At 43.0% G+C, this 26,766-nt stretch overlaps 1 protein-coding gene across 1 annotated transcript in view; it reads right to left on the bottom strand.

Moving 5' to 3' along the window:
- RYR3 (ryanodine receptor 3) overlaps positions 1–26,766 on the bottom strand; it is a 364,723-nt gene that overhangs the window by 238,011 nt on the left and 99,946 nt on the right. The window contains exons 12-18 of the mRNA XM_060293473.1: positions 23,571–23,739; positions 22,090–22,225; positions 19,863–19,958; positions 18,268–18,386; positions 12,565–12,698; positions 10,511–10,752; positions 1,810–2,002 (exon numbers count right to left, since the gene is read on the bottom strand). Coding sequence (XP_060149456.1) covers positions 1,810–2,002; positions 10,511–10,752; positions 12,565–12,698; positions 18,268–18,386; positions 19,863–19,958; positions 22,090–22,225; positions 23,571–23,739 — 1,089 coding nt within the window. The remainder of the gene's footprint in view (positions 1–1,809; positions 2,003–10,510; positions 10,753–12,564; positions 12,699–18,267; positions 18,387–19,862; positions 19,959–22,089; positions 22,226–23,570; positions 23,740–26,766) is intronic.

The following is a 26,766-nucleotide window of genomic DNA, read 5'->3' as shown; positions in this document are numbered from 1 at the left end:
GGTGGGATAGGGAGGGTGGGAGGGAGACGCAAGAGGGAAGAGATATGGGGATATATGTATACATATAGCTGATTCATTTTGTTATAAAGTAGAAACTAACTCACCATTGTAAAACAACTATACTCCAATAAAGATGTTTAAAGAAAAAAAAAGGAAAGGGGTAGAACAATGAACACAACAGTTGTCAACAGTATGAAGAAAAACAAAATGCATAGTACAAGCCCAATTTAATTTAAAATTATTGAGATGTATAAATAAAAAGGTAATATGGTTATCTCTGGGTGGTACAATTATGGGCTCTTGGTTTTTTTTTTTTTTTTTTTGACTTGCATTATTTTTGTAAAAGGGGAAAAAAAAAGAAAAAAACTAAGTTTAAAAAGGTGAATCACTAACTGGGAAAAATATTTGAAAGCAATAATAGTTTAATAATCTTAATATATAAAATATTGCCCCCCAAATTAATACCAGAAAGGCAGAGAACACAGAATTTTAAAAAAATCTTGGGTTGAAATAACATGTAAGAACAATCAGCATAAAAACTGTTTAACCACATCAGTTATCAAACAAATAGGAAGTTAAAACTAAGACACAGTTTTCTCAAATTGGCACAGATTAAAAATAACCCATAACAGTAAAAGTTAATGGGGAACCAATCAGTTGGGTATTCCCATATGTTACTTTAAATGATACTACAGGCCGAAATTCTTTATCTGAAATTTTTGGAGCTGTGTTTCAGACTTCAGAATGCTTTAGATTTTAAAGAAGACAGAAAATAAGACGTAGTATATATTAAACAGAACCTCCAGCTAGGTGAGAGGCTGTACCCCATAATCAAACACATACATTTTTGCTGTTAAGCACGTAAACATTCACAAGAAATTGAATACACGAAGGACCGAAAACAGCCTCATTTCTGTTGATGCCAGTTTTTTACACAAAATAAGTTCAGGTCGGAGTTTGTGGTGAAATGAGTTAAGAAAAAAATGTATGGTTTTCAGAGTTTTTTAGGTTTCAGAATTGTTCATAATGAATTCTGAACTGTTCGTACAATCTTCCTGAAAACCTCTTTGGCCACACGATTGTAAATTTAGACTTTAAAAAGATTATACCTTTTGACCTCCTTCTGGGAGGAACTAAACAGAAGTGCAGACAAAAGAATTATCCTCAAGGATGTTCACGATAATTTCATTTATAACAATAAAAAAGAAATCAGCAGGGAAGACTAACATAAAGTAATGGTTATATTGTGGGACAGCCAAATGAAAGGATATTATTGGCCAAAAAAGTCATTTTGAGAAGGATACTTAATAACTCAGGAAAAGGCTCTGTACTTACTGCTGAATGAAAAAAAATCAAGACAAAACTTCATTTTTAGTGTGATGTCAATTAAAAACTACATATATCTGTAATATAAAAGACTTGAAGAAAATACACCAAACTACTAATAGAGATTAGAACTAAACATTGGGATTATGGGTGATATTTACTGTCTTATCTATATGTTTCAAATTTTTTTGTAATGAGCATGAAATACTTTTTACAATTATTAAGGTAATTTTCTACATAGGATTTATCTTATTCATCTTACTATTTATCGGAGGACATAACATAAACACTGGCAGGAGGTGCGTGTCCCACAAATATATACACGTGACTCTGAATCGCTCCTCCCCTTTCACCATCGCTTTCTTCGGGGAGTTTGGCTTATGGTGCTGAAGCCCTGAAGGAGATTACCACACTCGCCAGCTCATAAGAGTGGTGGGAGCTGGGGGAACAGCTACTCTCCGTGAAATCACAGCCATAACTTACTTGACACCTGCTGAAAAGCTCACCACAGGGAAGAAGAGCCCATCTGTGTTGAAGTTCTCAAACATCCCCTGCACAGGCTGCCCGTTGATGCGGAAAGAGATGCTGGGTGCTCCGAGGTCCAGGCAACAGCTCACCACGTCGTCCGACTTCAGGAGGTGCTGGTTGATGGAGGCCACGGCTCTGGGTATGCGGCCTGGTGAGCAAAGAACAGGAAGAAGGTGTGTGGGACTCTGGGGAGATGCTCACAGGTGAGGTGAGCAATGAGAAATGGTTTCCTAAGCTTTGTGAACAGGCAGCCCAAGACGAGATGAGTCCCAGAGGAAAGACTCAAGCCGCCAGGAATGAGAACAAACAAGAATTCAACCCGTTCAACGTGTGCTCAGATTCTGGCCTGGTGTCTGAAGTAACGGGCAAACCGCTTTGCTGGGTGTGGCTCCTAGAGTGTGTTATGTGTGTGTGTTTATTCACAGATGCCCCAAGGTCTTGCTCTCTTCTATTTCCTCTAAAAGACATGGCCACCTCGGCACCGGATGCAGGAGCCATCCGAGTGGGTAAGAGCAAAGCCATCCAGCCACAAAACGGTGCAGCACAGTTTGCTTGCTTGTTTTAAAGAATTTATTACTTCATTGAGGCAGGGAAACACATTGTCAGTTACACGCTGTATTGGTTGATTTTTGTTGTTGTTGCCTATCTTTCATAAGATGATTTGTCATTTCCTGACCTAACTTAAAGTAGTGAGAGAATCATCTCTTAGGTTTTCTATGTCACACCATCTCATTCTGGAAGTTCTTGAAGTAAATTATCGTAACCGCCTCTCTCATCCCCCTACCAAGTTCTCAGTTCTACTGGAAAGGGAGCAACAAAGCGGCAAAAGTTAGGTATTAAATAGGGTTTCAAGCAAAACATTTACAAAGGTATATCTTGTTTCTTGATCATGGAAGCAATACCCATTCATTATAAATGTTAATTGTGTGTACAGAAAAGTATAAACAAGGAAAAAAATGTTATAATACATTTTTTTGACTTTTTCACATATATTTAAATATTCACCCAAACTGGGATATGGTAGATTTTGTAACTTGTTTTTTCTACTTATCACATTGCAAATATTTGATTGTATAATGGAATATTCATTAGAAACTAGATTTTTAATAGCTTCATAATACGCCAGGAAAAGGCAATTTTTAAAAAATCCCCTTATGATGACTATGTGAGTTCATAAATTTTGTACATATATCTATGCTATGTAATATTCCTAATCTTAGTTTAGAACTCTTTTTCAGTGGTTACTGCTATTCTAGTAATAGATTCCAAACTAAGTGGTGGATTTTAAAATAGTGAAACTACTACATTCTCCTTAATAAAAAAATTTAGGTACCCCTTTGTGGTTGTTTTGGTTGACTGACAAAATCATATTGTATTCCCTCCCACCTTTCCACAAACAGTAATGAGGCTCTACCCTGTGCCAGATACTGTACTTGGGGCTGGGGATCAAAGACTGAGGATCCAGTTCCCACTCCTAAGAAATCCATAGTCTTGTGGAAAATAAACATTCAAATAAAGAACTACAATTCAGTATAACTATTGGAATGAAGGTGTACATGACGAGATGCCTTTAGAGGTAGAACAAGGTGCAAGGTCAGCCTGGGAGTATGGAACAAGTTAAAACTTGAAGAATGAAAGGTTCACCAGATAAATGAGAAAGAAACGAGCATTCCAGACAGCAGGAACAGCTTATGCAAGAGGAGTGTATGAGTGTATGACATTTGCAGAATGGCTAGGGTTTGGTGAGGCTGGAACGTGGGGCTTTGTGGGGGCCTGATGAGGGGTGATAGGGGAATAAAGGATGTAGAACTTGGACCACCGGCACGGCCACAGGGCAACAGCACCTAATATATTCAATGTATATTGGCACATTAGCCTGGGATGGCCTCAGACTCTGTTTTTACGACTTTATACCTTGTTTCATCACTGAGGATGAAGAACAACTTCCTCATTGTAGGACCTACAGTCAACACTATTTAAAACAAAACAAATCTAAGCAAACTTGATGAGTGTGTAGGTTTGATACCTTTCCAATGTCTCCATTTGACAAGACTGAGTCCTCTCAGCTCCTTTTATGGAGTTTAGATATCCCAGGGTCCCAGAATCTTTCCTTCCTTATCATATTCAAGTCTGTAATTGGTATTAAAACTCAGCAAACTTTGCCATAATGGCCTCATTCTTAAGACTTCTTGTTTTCCCAGTAAAAACCAATCTTTCCTGCTTCAACTATTTCTTTTTCAATTAGTTTAACTTCTGGAAAATATCACTGGAGTCATTTGCACCAATCCTGAGAGATTTCCATGAATTTGGGAAAACCAGGAAATTATCGAAATGCTGGGTTGGACAACTACCTTTAAAAGTATCGAGATCCTTACTGGATAAAAATACAAATGAGGAGGACCTTTAGCTTTCTGAGATCCACATCAACTAGGACAAGACTGACAGGGTTGAATTGTGACTCCAGGGCCCTCTCGTCCCACCCTCTCACAATTCACTGTTGGTTTTTGTGCCAGTCTGAGCCTCAGCCAGTAAAGATGAAGCGCAACCTCCATGGGGGATGCTCTTCATACGGCACTGCTTTGATGCCACCTGAGACTGAGTTCTGAGCTTTACTTAGCCTTCAATACGCCAGAGCACCAAGAGCCTTATTGAGGAAGGATGGCTGGGAGTGTCTCTCCTGTCCAGTCTGCTCTCTCATTTGAAAACCACCACCAGGACGAGAAGCTATGTCCTTGTGGTGAAGGACACTGTCTTTTAACTCCTGTATTCTAAGAGACTGGTGCCTAGTAGAAGTTGCTGCTGGAACATTTGCTAAGAGCATCTATAGGTAAATCAAAATCATAGTCTGAGCTTTTTTTTTGCAGGACGCAGGCCTCTCACTGTTGTAGCCTCTCCCGTTCTGCAGCACAGGCTCTGGACGCATAGGCTCAGCGGCCATGGCTCACGGGCCCAGCCGCTCTGCGGCACGTGGGATCTTCCCGGACCCGGGGCACGAACCCGTGTCCCCTGCATCGGCAGGCGGACTCTCAACCACTGCGCCACCAGGGAAGCCCTATTGTGAGTTTTGAATGAACTATTCCATAGAGAGTAACTGGAAGAGCCTGACACATTGCAAACCACAATAAATGCTATTACTATTGCTTTTATAACTCCAGACTTGTTAATTACTAGGCTAACAGTAGATAAGCTTACCCGAACATTGTAGGGATAGTATGTCCTTTATAATATTAGGTAAAAATAACAATATGGAGAATCATAGCATTGAGGGCTGAGTCTAGGAAAGTGATTTGAAAATTGAGTTACTGAAACCAATAAATCCCTTTATTGAAAGACTGTGCTCAAAACCTGTCACTTTCAAATACATTTACGATGTATTTGATGCTTTTAGCACAACCAATAGAAATGTGATGTTGTAGAAAGGAAAAGTAAATATGTCACAGTTTTTCTAAATCGCCTCAACTGCTTTTCCAGATATTAGGAACTCTGAGTAATCATCGGACCACCTACTGAGACAGTCTGGGAAGTCTTGTGGCCTCTGCTACTAGTTTCTTCTGCTAGTCTGAAGAAACCTCCCCTGACTTAAGAGGTTCAGGACCACCTGAAGGTGCCAGGAAGCTTGGAAAGGCTGTTCCAAGCCTAGCATTTTTAAGATAAAGGGAAAAGCCACTTTATCATATGCCGTACATCTTCTAATGAACCCAAGGGTGTAATACTGAGGGATTTCATCTCTCCTGATGAGTAATGTAGACAATTGGAAACACTGTCGCTCAGCATTTCCATCGCCCCACGCACCGCAGAGTTTGGCATTATAACGTAAACACAAATATTCAGGCAATTGGAAAGCGAGAAGATCCAAATACATAAAAATGCTGGTGTTCTACAGCTACTCCTTGACCCCTCTCCACACAGCGCTAGGGTTGGAAAAGTCCAAGTCACAGTAGGGTGTGTTTTGATAGATGAACCGATACCCTGGAGCTCATCTTAGTAGGGAGATACGTAAAGACCCTCTCATCCAAGTTTGACTGTAGAGCTAATTTTTCCTCATGAGTCAGAAGTTCTAAGAAATCAGGAAATACAATTTCATTCCATTCATTTACTTTCTGTATCACTTATCTCTTGGGAAGGTGAATTCCTTTGCTTATTCCAATTCTGCAAGGGAAAAAGTTGCAAAAAGGGAAGGGTAGGTGTGATTTCCTCCTGTGAAATTGCTCCCTAACCAGTGACGTACTATATAGGCTGCCCTGAGCCAAATTCACCCCCGACTGCAGTTCTGAGAGGCTACGTATGTAAAGGCTACATCAGGAGGGAGAAAATGATGATAAGAAAAGAGCCATTCCTCCGAAAGGAGAATCACAGTGGCTGGCCTGACTCAGGAGTCTGTAGGGAGGGCTGGGCAGGGCTGAGATGGGGGATATTTGTACAGCTGTGCTTGAAAGTGACTTCATAGGCTCTGGTGGCTAAAAAGACCGATTAAGGCTGCCCTCCCCCTACCCAGAGAAAAAGCTCATTCATATTCCCAGGATGTCACTTTAAAACTTCCTTTCCCATTCAGCATGGAACCTGGGATCTTTTCCCCCTCAGGATGGGGCTAATCTCATGATCTTGACTGAGAAACTCTGGACTTGGTCCTTATGATGATGGTTGACTTCATAGACACTGAAGGAAGGGAAATCATATTTACTTTGCATCTAGTGTGTGTCAAAAAATCCACATCCCTCGTTTCATTTAAATTTCCTAAGAGCCTTGTATCATCTTCATTTCGTCTGAGGAAACCAAGTCTCTGAAACCAAGTCTTTTTGCCTGGTTAAAAAACCCAAATAAGTGAAGAGCTGGGATTCAAACCCAGGCATACCTCCAAAGCCATGCTGTTCCTTCTTGAACTTCTCTACTGACAAAGTGTTAAGGGCTCTGCCATTCTTTCCAACTTCGGCAACATCCTCTGTGCTTTAATAAGTAGTTAATGACCAGTTCAAGGCAGTGGCTTAATTTGTGCACATAGATAAGTTTAAAGGTAACGGACCATCCATGTTCCTGCAAATGGCATTATTTTGTTCTTTTTAATGGCTGAGTAATATTCCATTGTATATATGTACCACACCTTCTTTATCCATTCCTGTTGATGGACATTTAGGTTGCTTCCATGTCCTGGCTATTGTAAATAGTGCTTCAGCGAACACTGGGGTGCATGTATCTGTTCCAATTATGGTTTTCTCCGAGTATACGCCCAGGAGTGGGATTGCTGGGTCATATGGTAGTTCTATTTTTAGTTTTTTAAGGAACCTCCATACTGTTCTCCACAGTGGCTGTATCAATTTACATTCCCACCAACAGTGCAGGTGGGTTCCTTCTCTCCACACCCTCTCCAGCATTTATTGTTTGTAGATTTTTTCATGATGGCCATTCTGACCCATGTGAGGTGATACCTCATTGTAGTTTTGATTTGCATTTCTCTAATAATTAGTGATGTTGAACATTTTTTCATGTGCTTTTTTGGCCACCTGTATGCCTTCTTTGGAGAAATGTCTATTTAGATCTTCCACCCATATTTTGATTGGGTTGTTTGTTTTGATATTGAGCTGCATGAGTTTTTTGTATACTTTGGAGATTAACCCCTTGTCTGTTGCTTTGTTTGCAAATATTTTCTCCCATTTCTAGAGACTGTCATACTGAGTGAAGTAAGTCAGACAGAGAGAGACAAATATCATATGATAACACTTATATGTGGAATCTACAAAAATGGGTATAAATGAACTTATTTACAAAACAGAAGTAGAGTCACAGATGTAGAAAACAAATTTATGGTTACCAGGGGATAAGGGGGGGAGGAATAAATTGGGAGATTGGGATTGACATATACACACTACTATACATAAAATAGATAACTAATAAGGACCTTCTGTATAGCACAGGGAACTCTACTCAATACTCTGTAATGGTCTATATGGAAAAAGAATCTTAAAAAAAAAAAGAGTGGATATATGTATATGTATAATTGATTCACCTTGCTGTACACCTGAAACTAACACAACACTGTAAATAATAAATAAATAAATAAATAATAAAGGTAATGGACCTGGGCATTTACATCTCAAGGAAAAGAAGAAAAATTGTCAGACCAGTTTCCACTCTCTCTCCCTAGCCACCCTCCATTCCCTCCTGTAGTAAGTTAGAGCGTCACTTCACTTCATTTCTACATCAGACAATTACCCTTTCATCAGATAGTCCAGAATTCACTGCTGTCCTGGTAGAAGCCATTAACAGAAACCTTATATCTTCTGCTGGAGCACACGATGACATATCCATCTGTAGTGCCTTCTGCTAGATATATATGTTCCCTGTGTGCTGCTTGGAGAATTCAGAATGATGCCCAAACCCAAGGAAGCTTTGTGTTTTAGTGAGCATGAAAGGTGCCAATTTTGTAGATGCTGGTTTCTCTACATCTCACCAGATGCTGAAGGCTGAGGGGTGAAGTCCCCCAAATGCACCTATACGGAGTTATATTACTATGTGAATAATGTTCAGAGAGCCACAGTCAACTTTTGAAAAACTGAATCCCAAGCCCCCTTCCCCTGTATTTCCAATCAGATGAGCCCTTGCTAGTAATGACTGTGTGGGCTCAGCATATCTGGCTTCCTGGTCTTGGGAGGACAAGAGGAAAGAAGGGAACACTGTACACTCCTGGGCACCGTCCACTCCTGGAACAATACACAATTGGATGGATGTCCACGTCCTGAAATGCACTGACAGCAGCCCTTTCTTGATGCACAACGAGTGGGTCGTCTGTCTCCTGACTCACTGATGTATTTATTCTGCAGACTTTACAAAGGGATATGCCATGGAGGGGCACGGAGGGCTGCGAAATCTAGAAAAGATGGAGTAAGTGTTTTCCTTTGAGAATGGTTAGTTTCTCTTTGAAACTAGGGGCCATTTTGCTTCATCCAAGGGTCTTGGTGACTTCGTATTTCCTTAACCAATCCAGAGTTCTTGTTAGGTGCAGCCTGGGATCCAGAGAATATGCTTGGCTCATAGTGAGGACAGGGCAGGAGCTGAGTGGCAACCAGCAGGCAGGAGGTAATGATTTTCTCACCTCAATCCCACTCGTTCCCCCACAGATTCAATTTTATCAAACTCAGGAGCTGTAGATGTGTGTGAGCATAAGGACTCCTTCTTTTCAAATCACTTCCCCGGAGACAACTTCCTGAGAGCCTTATGCCATCTGATGATAATCTAGGCTAAAGGCTACTATGACCGTATCACCACGAAACAGTGGCTCTACGATGGGGCTCTGAGAACCAAGAGGAGAAGATCCATCCCCACCCCCCATGAAAATGGAACCAGGGAAGGTTAAGCTGGGAGGATATGAGAACAAGACTGCCATTCCCCTCTAACCCATCATCCTGCCCTCTTGTACCCACTTTTGTCTGTACCACACTGTCCCCTGGGACGCACAAAAACAGACACAGACGATTTCTTCCCATAAATGATCCCAGATAAAGAAGTACCTAAATAAATACGTTTACACCATTCCTAAAAGTTAAAAAATGTTTATACTGAATATAAAACAGCACAAAATTACAAAAAAACCCCATACTGATCAATTGAAAGTAAAGACCAACTATAAGAAACATGTGACCAGGACCTGAGCTACTGGTTTTAGCTGGAAGCTAAGGGAAGAAGGAAAACATGATGGATAATGTAGTTCTCAGATACAAAAGAAAATACATAGTTTTGCCCTGTGGAGACAAACTTTTCCCTGGTACTGGATTTAAGGAGAAATGTATGTCCTGGCTCCTTATGTAAGAGGCATGCAGCACAACGCTTACCTAAGGCATTTCTATAAGGGACACAGTGTCTCCAGTTGCAGTTTTACAAAAGGTACAGATAAGACACACTGTGGACAACAGATGGGAGGAGTAGAGCTTCTGCTGTGGGCGAAAGCCTGAGGGTTAGTTTTCCATTTTCACCCAGGCAGAAGCCAACCCATTTGTCCACAGGCACAGGCCATGGACATGCTTTGGGGAAGGCATCAATGTCTATATAAAAAAAGGAAGCTTTGAATTCCTTTAAGAGATTAGCATCTACTGTGTGTCAGGCACAGACCCAGACACCTTACAAAGTGTATCACGAAGCAATATGTTGCATCGACAGAATGACGGACTTGTGGTCAGATGTGGATCCGTCCCAGCGTGATTGGGAGTAAGTTAATGAAACATCTTTGTACTCAGTTTCCATGTCTGTGACATGAGATCAATATTATCCACCTTAGGGAGTCACTGTAAGAATGAAATGAGAGAAAAAACGTACAAAAGATATGTAGCCTACTGCCCAGTAAGTAAATGCTCAGTCTTTTTCTCCTTCCCTGTTTACCCATATAATCTTGACAAGTCTATGCAATTAGGATTGTACAGAAGCAGACACTGAGCTTGAGAAAAGTTAAGTAATCTGTACTAGACCATGCAGCTGAAGTACCAGACTCATGGTTTAAATGCAGGACAGTCTCATTTCAGATGTGATGCTCTTCCTGCTTAACCACCTAATTAGTTGAGACTTGAGCCTATATCATTTCAACAAGAAGTGACCATCTCAGTTTGAACAATTTGAGCATCAGTCATCCTCAGGAAGAGATAAGGGGCCAAAGCTTTGGCAAGGTGCTCACCTGACCAAAGGTGAAGTCCATCAAAGCCGTAGGAGTACAGGTCATCACCAACACCGTTGCCCCCCCATCCTTCTCCGCCTCCGGGGTATGGGGCATAGCCTGAGGAAGAGGCCCAGCCCACCCGCAGGTGTGTGGGCTCTGCTGTGAGGAAGGGGTCCACCTGGTCGATGATTAGCTCGAAGTACCACTTCTTGTACTGTGCTGAGCCCTCAGCGACTCCCAGGAAGATGTTTGGCCGAATACTGAAATTAAACATGGGACAGGTGGCATCAACAGACTCTTAAGAAGTAAAAAAGCAAATTGAACGAGACCATAGGAAGCATCGGCCCATGTAAACCAAGGGCAAGAGCAATTTTGTGATTTTTATCTTGTTCTAAAGTACAAAAAGCTTCGAGCCTCCAACACTGGATCAAGTTCTTAGTGGGAGGTGTCAGGACAACATTAATTCCCTTATAAAATATAAAGGATACCTCTTCAAATATTCTATTCAAGGCAACCAACATTTACGGAGTGCCATCCACAGGTAAAGATGATGAACACATCATACAGAGTTGTATGATTACAGACCCTTGTTTCTTCTCTAAGTGAAAGAACCGACTTACTCAAGTTCCATCTTCTGGTAAATTGGTTTAAGGACCCCCAAACCATTTTCATAGCATCAGCTTTTCCCCCTAGGCCTTATTAATAACAATGGCCTCTTGAAAGCATTAAGAAGTCACTATTAGAAATAATCCAGACAGAGAAAGAGAAATACTGCATGGTATCAATTACCTGTGGAATCTTAAAAAGAAAAAAACAAAAGAAAAAGTCCAACTCCTAGAAAGAGCAGAAAAATGGTTTCCAGAGAGCAAGGGTAGGGTTGGGGGGATAGGGAGAGATTGGTAAAAGGGCGCAAACGGTCACTTATAAGATGAATAAAGTCTGAGGATTTAACATGGTGACTATAGTTGATAACACTGTATTGTATAGTTGAAATTCACTAAGGGAGTAGAACTCACACGTTCTCATTAAAAAAAGAATGGTAAATGTGTGAGGTGCTTGGATGTGTTAATTAACTCGATGGGGAGAATCCTTTCACAATGTATATGTGTACCAAACCATCACATCGTATATTTTAAATATCTTACACTTCTGTTTGTCAATTATACCTCAATAAAGCTAAAAAAAATTCAAGCTTGATGACAAAAAAGGCGGAGGGGGTGTGTGGAGACATGACTATTAGGCAACTTTGTTAAGGGATAGAGGTTTGAATGTATCCAGCAGAAATGGTTAAAAAGCTTGGCACAAACTACTTGGAGTTGTCCTGGTTGGAATCCTACTCTTAGAGGTCCACTGGCCTGGGCTGGGGCTATGTCAGTTTTGGGTTCACAGGGGAAAAACGAGACTGGTACCCAGCAGAAAGTCTGTGTGATGCTTGCAGACCAGAGCCTGCTCTACACTTCTGAGGGGAGGTTCTTTTCTCACGTTGCAGGGTAGAGAGCGGGTCTAGGTGGAAAGTTGCTGAAGTTGGTCCCTAGTCCGGGCCCAGTGAGTTCATGACTCCCATGTGGCCGCATGTATGGACCAGTAGGCCAGGGTTCTGCATGGGCCCGTGAACTTCATCCTGGCCTTCACAGATGGCCCTGGGGTAAACGGCCATGTGCCAGAGGACACAAGAAATCATGGTCTCAACATGGGACATCCACTCTATTAAAAGATTTTTAGAAAAAAGTGTTGGTACAGCAAAATAAAAATAAATACGTTAGGAAGAAGGTATAAGAGATGCATTAATGTTTAATATAAAACATGGTAGACCCCTCTCTCAAGGCCAAATTCTTTAGCCCTCAGAGGGTATATTTACTCTACCTTTGGCTGCTTTACAGGAGAAGTTTGAGAAACTCAGCTGAAGGGATTGGAGTACAAGGCCCTGAAAAAGTACACATTTGCCTGGTCTCGTCTTACGCGGCTGCATCAGCACAGAAATGATGGGCAGGTGGCTTTGGAGTTGAGATCAGCCCTCTTCCTTTCCTTTCTGGGGACAAGATGGGCATTTGGAATGACGGTGGTGGCCTTACCTTGTCACATCGTTAATGAGCCGCGTCTGCAGGAGCAGGTTTCTCTGGGGCAGCAAGTTGTCACAGATCAGATTCTGGTTGGCTCTCACTGCGACCCCATCGCAGAGACAGAGGGAACACAGCACATCCAGAACCTGCAGCAGGACACACGCCGCCAGACCTTAGGACCCCTGGGAGGGCACAGCAGGCAGGACCTGATGGCCACAGCACGTGAAGGAAGCAGGTCTCGTGAAGGTGGGGGCCAGGTGACAGGTGCGAGGACCTGTTTAGAGTCAAGAAAGCTGCACCTGTCTCACCAGGCATGAGTGAGGGATGCCCGGGAGCCTGCTGCCCCTCGGGAAAATGAGGCTGGGCTTCTTTCTAACTGCTCTGCCCTAGTCTTGTGCCCCATCCCTCCAAACTAGGCATGCCACCTGTGGTCACTGTTCTGTTAAAGTGGGTAAGAGTCTGAGCTCTGAAGACAGCCTGTCTACGTTAATATCCCAGCCAGGGCCAGGACTAGGGAGAGGTGAGTCATCTAGGGCACAAAACCCAGGCACAACTTCCTCTCAGGGTAGGTGCTAGAAGGCCCTCTGTGGGCCTCAAGCTGACACTTGTGCTCCTGCCTGGCCCTGGGGGCCCTCTGCAGAAGATCAGTAGGCATTCATACAGTGCTTCCTGAAACACACTGCGATTCCCATTTGGCTACGGTCCCTTGCTCAGAGCAGGCTTGGGACTCACGTGGGTGGGGTAGATAGGAGAGCAGGGCAGATTCCGAGTCTTGGGTCTCTTGCTGTGATATTATCAAAGTTCACTAAGATACCCTTATATTCCTAGAAATCCCGATTCAGAAACATTTCACCTACCGTTTCTTCCCCTTAGAGTGACAGCAAACCACAAGAGCAAGCAAACCAGGCGGCCCCTGAATCTACCAGACCCGTCGTGCGCTGTCCCTAATCCACATCGTTCTCCAGCCACCTGGGAAGTGGGAACAGCCTCTGGCTGCTTCCGCCACGTGCTGGCCTGTCTGCCCCGCCTCCTTGTCCTGCGTCCTCATTCATACAGATTTTGTGTTCCTATTGCGGCAGAGCAAGCTGCTGGGCCAGGCACTCTCCTCCCTCTCCCCGCTACGGGGAGGACTGTGCAAACATCAGTGGCTAAATAACGGCCAGGACTGTGGCAGGCTGGGCTGACAGGGAGGGGGCAGCCGCAGTTCAGTCTCACAAAGTGACCACCGAAGACTCAATGCTTGGTGGGGTTGGATGGCTTCAGGTTGTTGATGGCATTTGTAGTAATTCTCACAAACTAATTTTCTACCTGACTCCCTGCATGTCAATTTCATTCCAGATAAATACAAAGTACAATTACGGGACAAGCAGAAAAGAACCCCAAAGGCAGTTTTACGGAGGATTCTCACCATTACCACACCGTGAAACATATTGACTGTGGCACTGGAAATCCAGAGGATAATTTCCCACTCTAAGAAAAGAGCCATAGATGGCCAGGAAATTAAATACTTATCATCCAGCCTATCACACATTTTCATCTGTTTTGCCTTGGAGTGACAGCTGTAGGAGCCTTGCTGTCACAGCCGGAAGAAAAGCAGAGCTTAATCCACATACAATAGGAACAGTGAGAAGAAAAAAGCCTCGGTGAAAAGCGCACAGACTAAGGGAGTAGTATGTCGCCTACAAATAAATGATGCCATAAAGAATGTGCTGACATCGTTCAGGCTTTGCTTTAGAAGGCATTTCTTTGGGTAAAATGGGAAATAGGGGCAAACTCCCTTTTCTGAAAAAGTTTAAATGGGTTCTTTTAAAAGTGAAGGGTGCCGGCAATTCCGCTCCTGGGCATATACCTGCAGAAAACCATAATTCAAAAAGATACATGCACCCCAATGTCCACTGCAGTGTTGTTTACAATAGCCAGGACATGGAAGCAACCTAAATGTCCATCGACAGAGGAATGGATAAGAAGATGTGATACGTATATACAATGGAATATTACTCAGCCATAAAAAAGAATGAAATAATGTCATTTGCAGCAACATGGATGGACACAGAGATGACATACTAAGTGAAGTAAGTCAGACAGAGAAAGACAAATATCATATGATATGACTCATATGTGAAAACTGATTTTCTAAAAATGATATAAATGAACTTATTTACAAGACAGAAACAGACTCACAGATTTCAAACACAAATTTATGGTTACCGAAGGGGAAACGCGGAGAAGGGGATAAATTAGGAGCTTGGGATTAACACCCACACGCTACTATATAAAAAATAGATAACCGACAAGGACCTACTGCACAGCACAGGGAACTCCACCCAATATACTGTAATAACCTATATGGGAAAAGAAACTGAAAAAGAATGAATATGCGTATACGTGTAACTGAATCACTTTCTGTACACCTGAAACGAACACAACATTGTTAATCAACTATACTCCAATAAAATTTTTTAAAAAGTGAAGGGAGTATAGATGGGCCAGTCCACGTGGGGGACATGCACACAGTGCTAGGGGTCATCTGTACTTTCTGACAGAGAGGGAGCATCCCAGTGACCTCTGGGATGAGTGGCTGGCTGTGGCAGGTACTGCCCAGTGGTCACCAGACTCTGCCTTCTTGTCCTGAGCAGAGAGGCTACATTTCCCAGCCTCCCTTGCAGTTCTGTGGGGTCATGTGACTGAGTTCTGCCCAGTGGAAAGTGGTGGATGTGATGTACACTGCTTTCAGGCCTAGCCCCTACCCTCCCTCTCTCTTTCCAGCTGGATGTGGAGATCCAAGGAAGGATTACAAATCCCAAGGGTCTCCTTACTGGGATCCAGCAGCGCTGGCCTCACCTAGGAGCTTGCCAGAAGTACAGATGCTCAGACCTACCCCCGGACTTACCAGATCAGAGCCTTCATTTTATCACGATTCCCAAGAGATTCATAAGCACATGACAGTCTGTGAAGTCCTGTCCTGGGGGACAGTGGGGCCGCTACACAGAAGGAGCCTGTGTTTCTGAACGACCACACAGCACGGAGCCCTCCCACTGGCCGGCCTCAGACAATGACTTCACTGTGAGAATTTGGGGTTGTCTGTCTTAGGCATCAGGCTCCTCTAATCTGTACACTGGCCCAACTTGAGAATTTCCCTGGCCCACTTTGTGGATTCATTTGCTACTTAGTTGTAATCATTTTCATCAAAGACACCACATTTCATCTAAGATCCTCTCTTGTGCTTTTAATCTCCATTAGTCACTACCCCAGACACAGGCTCCTGGGGGAATTCTGCTTTAAAGGTAAGAACTAGGTATTGTACATCCATGGACATAACATTTGGCTGTTGCAGTTTTGTCCTCAGACTTATCTATAAAAACAATTTTTAAAAATGCAAAATGTACTTAATTCTGTGAATTTTTGGTCAAGTTGTATATTTGAGAAATGAGTGCTTTGCTGCCCCTGAGGAACAGATTCTGTTCTCGCTGTGGATGCACGAACTGGGTGGTTGGGAACGCGTCTACATTGGCTGCCTGGGAACTCAGAGGTGATTTTATGGAGCTACTGTAGCAGGTCTGTGGGGGTTAATGGTTTGCTTCCCTGTGCTCTCTTCTGCACCGCCCCCTCCTGCCCCAAATCCCCACCCCGGGTTAACTTTTCAGGTCTGATTTATACCTTCTCAGGACCAATGATATTACTACTTTACCATGTATGTTTCTCACAGGTGGCTCCAAATCCTTGTGAAACAAAGAAGATAATAAAACATATTAATCTGTGATAACAGTGAGCAGGTTTGGAGTAAGGTAGGTTGTGCTGGGGGACAAGTGAAAAGGGCATAGTTTGCTTTTATTATTACATGCTTACTCCATGGAAAAATTAGAGGGTAACTGTTATAATTTTCAGTAATTGTTCTTTTTACCCAATAACACTGGCGCTACCAACATAGTAAGTGTGTTTCTTACTACTAATAGCCATCTGTTGGATGAGATGAGACTTGTACGTATATATGAGCTACCAGCCAATCATTCAAGATGAGACAGGAGTAGATTCTGGCCCTACGCATCCATTCCTCTAATTCATTCATCACACCTTCAACAAACATGGATTAAATGCCTGTCGTGTATAACGTATGAGCTGGGCACTATGGGGTTTACAAGGTCCCTGCTGTAAAGGAACTGAATCTCTGAGAGAAGTATACATGTAATATAAGGAAAGGCAGAGTGAAAACACCATGTAACAGTGTGCACAGTTGTACAAGGATTGAGGAGAGGAGATCATATCCAACTGGGATTCAGAAAAAGCTTCATGGAGGGGGTGGCATCTGAACTAAGTTTTGAAGACAGATACAGTTTTGACGGTTTCTGGAAAAGCTGAAAGAAGCCATCGCAAAGCTGGTTATTTACTAAGTGTGCTCTGACCGTAAAGCAGCCCTGGGAGCGACGAAACGAGGGCATCCTGTCTAAGGGCTCCTCTTGACATGCGCCCATAGCTCGTGGCTCAGGCCACAGGTTACTCGGGTGCTCATCAATTACCCTCATTACACCTTGCAGACAGGAAGGAACATGTTGGAACGTAGCGAAGCTGGGCTGAAGCAGGGGCCTCAGGCCTGCTTTTGATTTACCACATTTGGGAAAGCAATGACAGCCCCCAGATATTTCTTTTTGTTCTTTGCCAGGCAATTTCACAGACGCTAAGGACCACAGCTCTTTTTTGTTGTTTCCTAAGGATGATACATGTCACCCAAGCAGTGCTACGGAGGCCTGTTCTCCTGGACCGCCTGAGACACGTCTCCGATGTGCAGCGCCCCCATCTGATGGTGAGCAGAGAGGGCCAGTGACCACGCTGGGTTCTCTCCCCTCCACATGAGCCCAGCGGCCATCCCTCACATCCAATTATGCCATTTGCTCTTGAAATGCACCCCCTCAGCCTCGGAGTACCTGCCTGCTCGCTAACAAGTCATCACGGCAACCCCCATATATGGGGCAGATGTCGAAGGGTCAGGATAAGACATATTTTAATAGACTTTCCCGAGATCATTGTGGCTTAGAGATATAATGTCATAACAATGGAGATGTTAGAACTTTAAGAGACCTCAGAAATACTTGATATAGCATTCCACCTTCATAAGTGAGCTGGCGATGGCTCCGTTTTACGGCTGAAATGACTGGGGCGCAAGGTCACACACCTGTTTTGTATCAGAGGGAGGGCCCCACAGCTCGCCCCCTCCGGCTTGTTCACGCAGATCCACTTACTTCACCTGGTTTGACTCACGGCAAGTCTGATTTCATTTAAGAACATGCCATGTTGCCAAGACTTTCTGCATTATTCTAAATCTGATTTCTGTACAGCTTCTTTACAAAGCTTGGTATTAGCTGTTTCACTACTAAAGCTCTTGGACCCGAGGGTGGGCGCGAATCCTGCAGCTGGCCTTGTATGGGCTTGAGCACCCCACACACAGCCAGCTGTGGGTTAAGGGGTAATGATGAGCCAGGCTCGGGAAGCTGGTGGAAACTGAGGGGACCACCCAAGACCCAGCGTGACTGGCTCGGAGTGTGCTCCTAGGGAGGAAGGGTCCTTCAGGACCTCAGTTTCCAAAGGTAGTATCATTATTATTATTTTAAATCAAAGCCAAGAAAGAGAGCAGTCAACATCCTCTCAGTAACACAGAACACTTATTAAACGGCAGAAAGGGAAAAGCCAGGTAAAGTTAATCACCGTTCTTTCGATACCCACCTTGTGATTTCGCCCGTGCTTATCCAACAGGGAGATGATTGACTTGATGTGGCCTTCCGCTATCAGGTTTAAGGCTTCTGGGCTTTCAATCAGGATGCAGTGCAAAACTTCCAAGATACCTACGCGAATACCACAAAAACCATTTGGACGTTAAATAACCTGCAGAGCTGACTATAATTAGAAACCCGAGGGTGAAAGGACCATCCTGAGTGAACAGAGTATCATCATTTCTTTGACTCTATTAAATACTTCCAGCCGGAAGAAAAATGCAGCCACCTCGGATGGCTCACTTCAGGAGCCCCTGAGGTCAACCAGTCTGTAATTCAGAAGTGAGTTTATTCATCACTAACCCCATCTCCCTCTTCCTGGACAAAGCCAGGATCCTTCTGTGTAGAGAAGCAGCTTTAAAAGAGAATTCTTAATTTGATCAAACCAAACAATACTTAATTTAAAAACAGATAGAAAATGGGATACTTAGGTTACTATAAATTCTAAAGGCCATTCAAGTAATTTAGAAAATAGTCTGAGTGTTCCTTGAATACGAATTTTTCTAGGAATCATCCCAGAATTTTATTTTAGATGCACTGGTATGTCAGTAAACTATAAGCTCACAAATAAAGGCTATTTGGCTTTGTGCCCTTTCCTGGGCCCACTGGATGGTTTTCTGTATTAAGTGAAGGTTGAAGAAAAACTAACAGGTGCCCTTGCAGCCTAGCACCTACAGGGTTAACACCGGAGTGGAAATGCATGGGAAGTAGTTGGCCAATATCTTTATTGGTTCTATTGAGAAGATTCCTCTTGATTCTGTTTCTTTCAAGGTTTTCATAAATTACCCTAAAATGTAGTCTGGCCCATGGGTGGAGGCACTGAAGAAAACAGAGGTTTTGGAAGAAGACATATGTAGGTGGATGGTCCTGGAGGAGCCTTGCCTTGGCCTGTCCAAGCTCCTGCCATCTCTAGACGATGAAAAGAGCATTAAAAACCTTTTAGCTTCCCAGATGGGGGCGCACACCTTTCACGTTCTCTCATCTCTGAGGAAGCAAACTGCAGAGCCTCAGGGCATGGTCACTTACCAACGATGACCACTCTTCTTTACTCAAATTCTCTGGGAGTCACCACAAAGGGCTCCAGATAGGATGTTAAGGGTGATTCAGGGGGTATGAGGATTTATCATTTCCTCTAAGTTCTTGGTCATCCTTCAGACCTGCTTCTAACCAAAGAGTTGAGAGCACTACGTCCAGACAGGGTTTAGAAACCCAGAGAATAACAGTCCAAGTAGCATTTAGAAGGGGACCAGCACCCTGGGGTGGGGAGAGGGCGAGTCCAGAACCCAGAGGGTGGAGATGAAGGCAAAAAGTGAAAAATGAAACAGAAAAGGAAAGATATTTGAGGCATGGGTTCAAGTTGTTCAATAAAGTTATAAGAGTGCCAGGAAAATTTAGGACTTTATATTTCTTTTCGTTGAAGTAATTATTGAGGATTGCTTGCAATCCAGTGGAAAAAAGAATTGTTCAGAGATTCAACTTTGTTTTCTTTTTTTTAACGGAAATTGAAAAACCCCACCTTCTCCAGTTATGTTTCCTATCACATCTTACCTGAGGAAGATTCTAGTCTGTCCAATTTGCTGATTAGCCAATCAAGGTTATTGGAGAATTGAGCGCAATTGTTTCTGTTTCCACGAATGAGAGCAGCTGTGAACAAGAACACATTTGATCATGCAGGTTAAAGGGCACAGTGATGGGCCTGAGAACTTGGGGTGCTGTTCAATACTCCACCTGCTTAGCAACTAAAAAGCATAGAGTAACACTCTTCCCCTCCCAAGCCCTTTGATACAATCCTGTTTCTACATTTTGGAGAGTAAAATATCTACCATTCACTCAAATATTTTCAGAGATTCTACTGTGTACCAGGCGTCTGTCTACTTGCTGGGAATAAAGCAGTGGGAACGCGACAACGGATTCCCTGCCTTCGTGAAACAGGAGAGAGAGACAATATACACACAAATTAATAAAATTACTTCAGATGGTGATAAGCAAGAAAATAATATCTGCTTGGTTACTGGCTTAAGAATTCAATTTCCTCTAATGTTTTCTTAAATCGAGCTAGAGACCTGCTATTCTTCAGTGCTAAAGGAAGGCATGCAAATGAACACAACTGAAAAGGCTGGTTAAACTAATAGGCAAGTCATAACAAAACATGAAACTCTAAAATATCTAAAACACATCAGTACATGACAGTGGTTCCCAAAGTGTATCCCTGGAGAGGAATGTCAGTATCACCTGAGAACTTGTTAAAAACACAATTTCTCTGGCCACAATTTCTCTGGCCAGATCTACTGAACCAGAAACTCTGGGGATGGGGCCCAACATCTGTGTTTTAACCAGCCCTCCAGCTGATTCTGGTGCTTGTTCATTATCTGAGGACCACTGGTAGGTGATACTGTAAAGGGAGAGAGAGAATATGCTGTCATTAGATTTCCACCTATCTAGACCAAGTAAACTTCCCTCCATAGGCCTGTACTGTAGATGCAACTCTGGAATAAGTCCATGTAAGTTGACTGGCCCCCAAGTAGCCCGTTCTTCATGCTGTTGGCTTTCAAAGACTGCGGGTTTGACAGATGTTTGTAAGGTACTTGGATAAGGAAATGTCTTCCTCAGGACCTCTGCTTTGTACCTCCACGGTCACTGGAGGGCAGAATTCAGTCTGAGCTCCTACCCCACTTTTTGGGTTGGCCCTAGCAAGGGATTAACCTCGAGGCTCTGGGGTCAGGCTGTCTGGGCTCAAAACAGTTCCATCACTTACAACATGTGTGACCTCAGATAAGTTATGAGCATTTCTGAGCGTCTGTTTCTTCATCAATAAATTGGTACCTACACCTCACAGTGTTGCTCTGTGGATCAAAAAGAGATACTCTACTGCCTGGCATACAGAACTCAACAAATGTTAGCTATTATTGTAATAATGACTACTGAGTTCAAGCCACATCACTACAAAATGTTAGAGTTGGAAGAGACTTTATGAGGTCACTAAATAAAGCGGCAATCGAATCTGCCTGACCCTTGACATGGAGAATGAGTCTAACCTGACTTCTCTGGCCTCCCATCTGGCCTGCTCAGCTTTCCATGGACTTCCTCTCAATGGGGCATTTACATCACAGCGAAGTACTAAAATACTGCCATGTTACCATGGCTGAGCCATTACTGGTGGCCACCTTCTTGCAGAGGCTGATGCTGTCTTCCTCCTGCAGCCTGGCAGCCTGGGCCCATGTGATGGCATCAGTGACAGCAGGCACCGGAAGGCCACCATACACTCATAGTTGTGAAAAGAAAGGCTGCATGCTGGAACATCCCTACTCTTTGCCTTTTTCTTTCCACCAAAATGAAATAAGGAACAGGCCAAAGCAGCAGGAATCATGACGGCTCAACAGGTGGACAGTGAAAGGGCACACAGTCAAGGGTAAACATCCTCAAACTGCAGGTGTCAAAGGTCTAGAACTGGAGGGTACCTGAAACGTATTTTTGTCTTGCTCCCTCATTTTAAAGATGAAGCATTGAGGTTCGGGGAGTGTGACTGTTAAGGGTTTCACAGGTAGTTTTGGCAAAACTGATCGCTATTTGCTTCTACTTGCTGACATCTTGCTGTCTGTTTGGAAAGTACGATACGCTACCAGTTAACAGAATGAATGGCTGGCTTAGAATCAAATGATTTAACAAAAGCTTCCAAAGAATGAGGCTGGATGACAGCCTTAGCTCGTCCCATGGAAATACCTACAGACCACCCTTGGCCACCTTCCCAGGGAGAGGGCTCTGGGTATGTACTTACCCAGCAATTTGTAGAGGAGGTTCAGGATTTCCTTCCAGGCCATCCCACTCTCCTCCCTGGCAATCCCTGTGAAGTGCGCTATGCTATTGTAGATATTTAAGCGATCAATGCAGTTTAACACAAGGGCCAACATTCCCTGTGAAGGTGAGTTGGGCAAAAAGAAAAAATACTTGATTAAGATCACGGGATCCCTTTTGTTCGTTCCTCTCCAATATCGTTCACCTTTTAAAGCCGATGACGCTAATATGCAAAAAGACCTTCATGGTGCCAGTTTGGATGTTGTTGTTTCCTCCCCCCAAAAAAACATGCATTTTTATGCCTCAGAGACCTAAATAGCATCCATTTGGGGAGTAGCAGCAGTCTCCTCTGACGGGTTTGCTCCCCACGTGTTTAACTCAATCCAAGGACATACTGAGGAAGGCGGAGCATGAATGAGTCTCACAGAAGCCTGCCCTGTGTCAGGTGTGAAATGATTCTGACTCACCCAGAAACAGCCCTGGATATAGGACCTATTTTTCTCTTAGATGCACAAGACATCTCCCCATCCCCTTGAAAAGAGGTGGAATTTACAGACAATAAGACTAAAAGAGGATTTTAAACTACTTCTCAGCTAATTTACAATACCATGCCACCCAGTAAAAATATCGGTGCCCAGCTGTTCTTAAAGAGCAGGAGGGAGGTGTTAAGTGTAGTTTCAGCAGACCTATAAGGCACACAGAATGTTCCCCCAGCCAAAGTCTGCTCACATCAGAAAGCTGGGTAGGGACGGGGTCTACTTCCCATGCCATCAACTTCGGAAACGCCCAAGGGACGAGCCCTGTCCCCAGGAATGGGGGGCTGCAGGAATATGACCATGGCCTTCAAATTAGTGCCAAATCATCACGTCCAAGTTCAGAAAAGGCATGTGACTTGTCTAAGGACACACACAGCCAGGGATGGAGCCAGAACTAGGGCCAGGGTCCCTAGAGCCCCAAGTTAGCATTTCCCCTATATCCGGGCCCCATCCCAAGTGACTTAGAGGCTCAAGTTCGACTTGAGACATAGCAGCATCTGTATCTCTCAAACCAGCTCCTCAGGCATTTCTGATGTGGTGGAACCTCGGCATCTGTATTTTTCCAACAAGTTTCCAGGGTAATTCTGACACCTTCCAAAATGTGGTGATCACAGCCAATGCCATACGCTCATAGCTGAGATTTATGGAAGATGAATTTTGGATACATAGGTGACACTGAGGCTTTAAATTAATCTGGTTTGAACGTGCCAACATACAAGCACGACAATGTTCACTGCTAATGTGCTCAGGGGTGCCTACAGGGAAGGGCGGCTTCCAGGGAATCCTTTTCTTTCCAGCTTCCTCTCTCTCGTTCTCTGTCTCTTTCTTAAACACGTGCATGCATGGAGACAAAGCTAAATTGTAGTCATTGGGGGTACTTTAGCTCTGGACACAAAGAGAATCTCAATTTCTAACGTTTTGGACTTACCTCTTCCTTGAAAAGATTCTGTCTGTTTTTGAGTGAGCGGAGCTTGTTCTGCCTGTCCTCATGCTGCATCTCCTCCTCCGGGGGCTGGAAGTAGGCGATCAAGTCGTGTAAGGTCTGCAGGACCTCTTCTATCGGCAGGGTGACAGGGGCTGCTGTGCGGCTGTTTCCACTAAAACCACAAATATGGACGCGGCTCAGGCAGTGGGTCCCCAGCAGGGCTCTGACAAGTGTCCACTAGGTTCTGGCTCCTCCCTGCCCCACTCTGGGCACACGGACTGCTGCCTGGGCTAGTCGCTGTACAGATGACCACAAATTGTAGTTTGCCGACAAACAGAGCAAAGGGAGAGGACTTCTGATTCAATGTTAAAGCCATTTCATAAATCAAGGGAAATGACCCGTGGCTGTCTGCCATCATTTTTCCTTTTTAAGTGGAAACACGTTTGTAAATAATAAATGTATTAACCCATAGCTCTTTTAGACTCTCACACGTTCTAGGAACAGGTTAAGCATTGGCTGGAAGGGGCTTCATCAGTAGATCTCTTCCCCCATCTACATCTTTGTCTTCTGTCTCTCTCCATGCATCTTTGTGATACCTCTGCGTGTGTTTTTCTCTTCATATTTGTGTGTGTGCAGGCACCCCATGTGTTCTGTGTGTGTGCTTCCCCACCCCATTTGTTGATGTCTCCCTTGCTCTCTGTATCTGTCTCTCTCTCCTTCCTCTGTGTGCCCTTCCTCTGTTTATCTGCCTCTCCCCTAGCGTCCCATCTCTCAACATCCTTCCTCTCTGTCTCAACATCCCCATCATCTCCCTCACTTGCTCTGCTGTGTTCCTCCCATCCTGTATGTGTGTCCATCTGACTCCCTCTGTCATAATTTTCCAAACAAATCTTATAATTAAATCCTTTCAACACAGAGAGACCACAAACCTCCACAGATGACAAAATGACCCTTCATTTTCCCATCTCCTTGAGAGGGGGACACCAGTGAGCCTTTCAGAGGCCAAGGCTAAGAAGAGGAAGGGGGAAATGGACCCAGCCCCCGTGGAACTGCATCTGTGGCCCCAGCAGAATGGGAACTGATTCCATGTGTAAACAACATCAGGGTTTTTCCTCGGTGGTCGATTTCTAATGAGCTGTCCTTTCATTTACAGCAGATTCGCTTATATATCAGTCTGGACACATGCTAAGAAAAGATCGTGATCTAGGCCTAAAGCAAAGGCTTACGAACAAGCCCTGAAAACACTCAGGTTATGAGGTAATGATAATTCCATTATTGTATAAAAATGCCAAGTGCACATGATGAGAGAAGAGTGAATTACAGGCAGGAGGTATTTCTCTGCAGTGTGTCCTCTGGCCCATGGCAGGTGCTCAGGAAGTGGTTATTAATGACTCTCCGGGACATTATTGGACACAGAGACAGTGAGGAAGAGAATCCCATGTGGATATGAGGTGAAGGTTTGGGAACAAAAACCCAATCAGAAATGACTCCCCAATTCTAGATTCAGTGAAGAATGAATTCATTTTCCTCAATATTTCTGGTCTAGTTGCAGAGTTTGTTTTTCTCTCTCCCTCTCTTTTTTTTTTCTTTTGAAATATTTTGCATTTACTAGAGATACCCATGCCAGTTTAGAGAAAAGTGTGTTTGTTTCTTCATCTGATAAGAAATGAGGATGAAAGAAGAGGTTTGTAGGCATTTCTGTAGCTTGATGGGGCATCGCATTGCTACACAGAGGGTTGGAAAGCCCAGGGACTCAGGCATAAAAAAGAATGAACTTCTGCCATTTACACCAATGTGGATGGACCTTGAGAGTATTATGCTGAGTGAAACAAGTCAGAGAGAGAAAGACAAATATTGTATGATATCACTTATATATGGAATCTAAAAGATAATACAAATGAATGTATATGCAAAACAGACTCACAGATACAGAAAACAAACTTGTGGTTAACCAAGGGGAGAGGGAAGTGGGGAGGGACAAAATAGGGGTATGGGATTAACAGACAAACTATTATGTATAAAATACCTAAGCAAGAAGGATATATTGTATAGCACAGGGAAATATAGCCATTATCTTGTGATAACTTATAATGAAGTGTAATCTGCAAAAATACTGAATCACTATGCTGTACACCTGAAAGTAATATAATATTGTAAACCAACTATACTTCAATTTCAAAGAAAAGAAACACTTGGGGAAAACTGAAGAAAAAAAAAAGGGAAACGTTTTATAATTGTAAGAGTCAATTTTGGGGGAAGATATACCTATTATAAACATAAAGCACCCAACAACAGAGACCAAAATATGTGAAGCACAAATTGACAGAATTGAGGGAGAAATAGACAATTCAACCATAATAGACTTCAATTACATCTTCAAGCAGGTAATGTAATAAGCTATATAAATAAAGGATGAAACCACATCATTATCTCAATAGACAAAAAGAACCTGACAAAATCTAACACTCATTCAAGATAAAAAGCTCTTAGCAAACTAGGAATAGAAGAGAACTTCCTCAACCTGATAAAGGGCATCTACAAAAACCCTGTAGTTAACATCATACTTAATGGTCAGAGACCAAATGTTTTCCCACTAGTTCAGGAACAAGACAAGGATGTCTGTTCTCTCTGCTTTATTCCACATTGCAGTGGATGTTCCATCCAGTGCAATCATGCAAAATAAAATAAAATAGAAATAAAGGACATTCTTATTGGAAAGGAAAAAAAAAAACCTTTTTATTCCCAGATGACATGATCCTGTATGTAGAAAATTCTAGAGAATCCACACCAAAAATTATCCCCGGTAGAATAAAAAATTTCATTTAAGTCATAGGATACATGATTAATCTCTATACCAGTATTTATAGACACCAGCAGTGGACGATCTGAAATGAAATTAAGAAATCATTTCCATTTGTAGTTGCATCAAAAATAAATACTTAGGAATAAATTTTACAAGAGAAGGGAAAGATTTATACACTGAAAACTGTAATATCTTGCTGAAAGGAATCCAAGAAGAATAAATAAATGGACAGACATTCTATGTTTATGGATTGAAAGATTCATTATTAAGATAAAAATTTCCTGAAACTGATCTATAGATCCAATGCAACATCTATCAAAATCCTAGCAGACTTTCTTACAGAAATTGACAAATTCACCCTAAAATTTATATGGGAATGCAAAGGACCTAGAAGAG

The sequence above is a fragment of the Globicephala melas genome, chromosome 2, assembly GCF_963455315.2.
Source record: "Globicephala melas chromosome 2, mGloMel1.2, whole genome shotgun sequence".
In the NCBI taxonomy this organism is placed as follows: Eukaryota; Metazoa; Chordata; class Mammalia; order Artiodactyla; family Delphinidae; genus Globicephala; species Globicephala melas.
The sequence above is the reverse complement of the archived record's forward strand: the minus strand, read 5'-3'. Positions and strand labels throughout refer to the sequence as shown.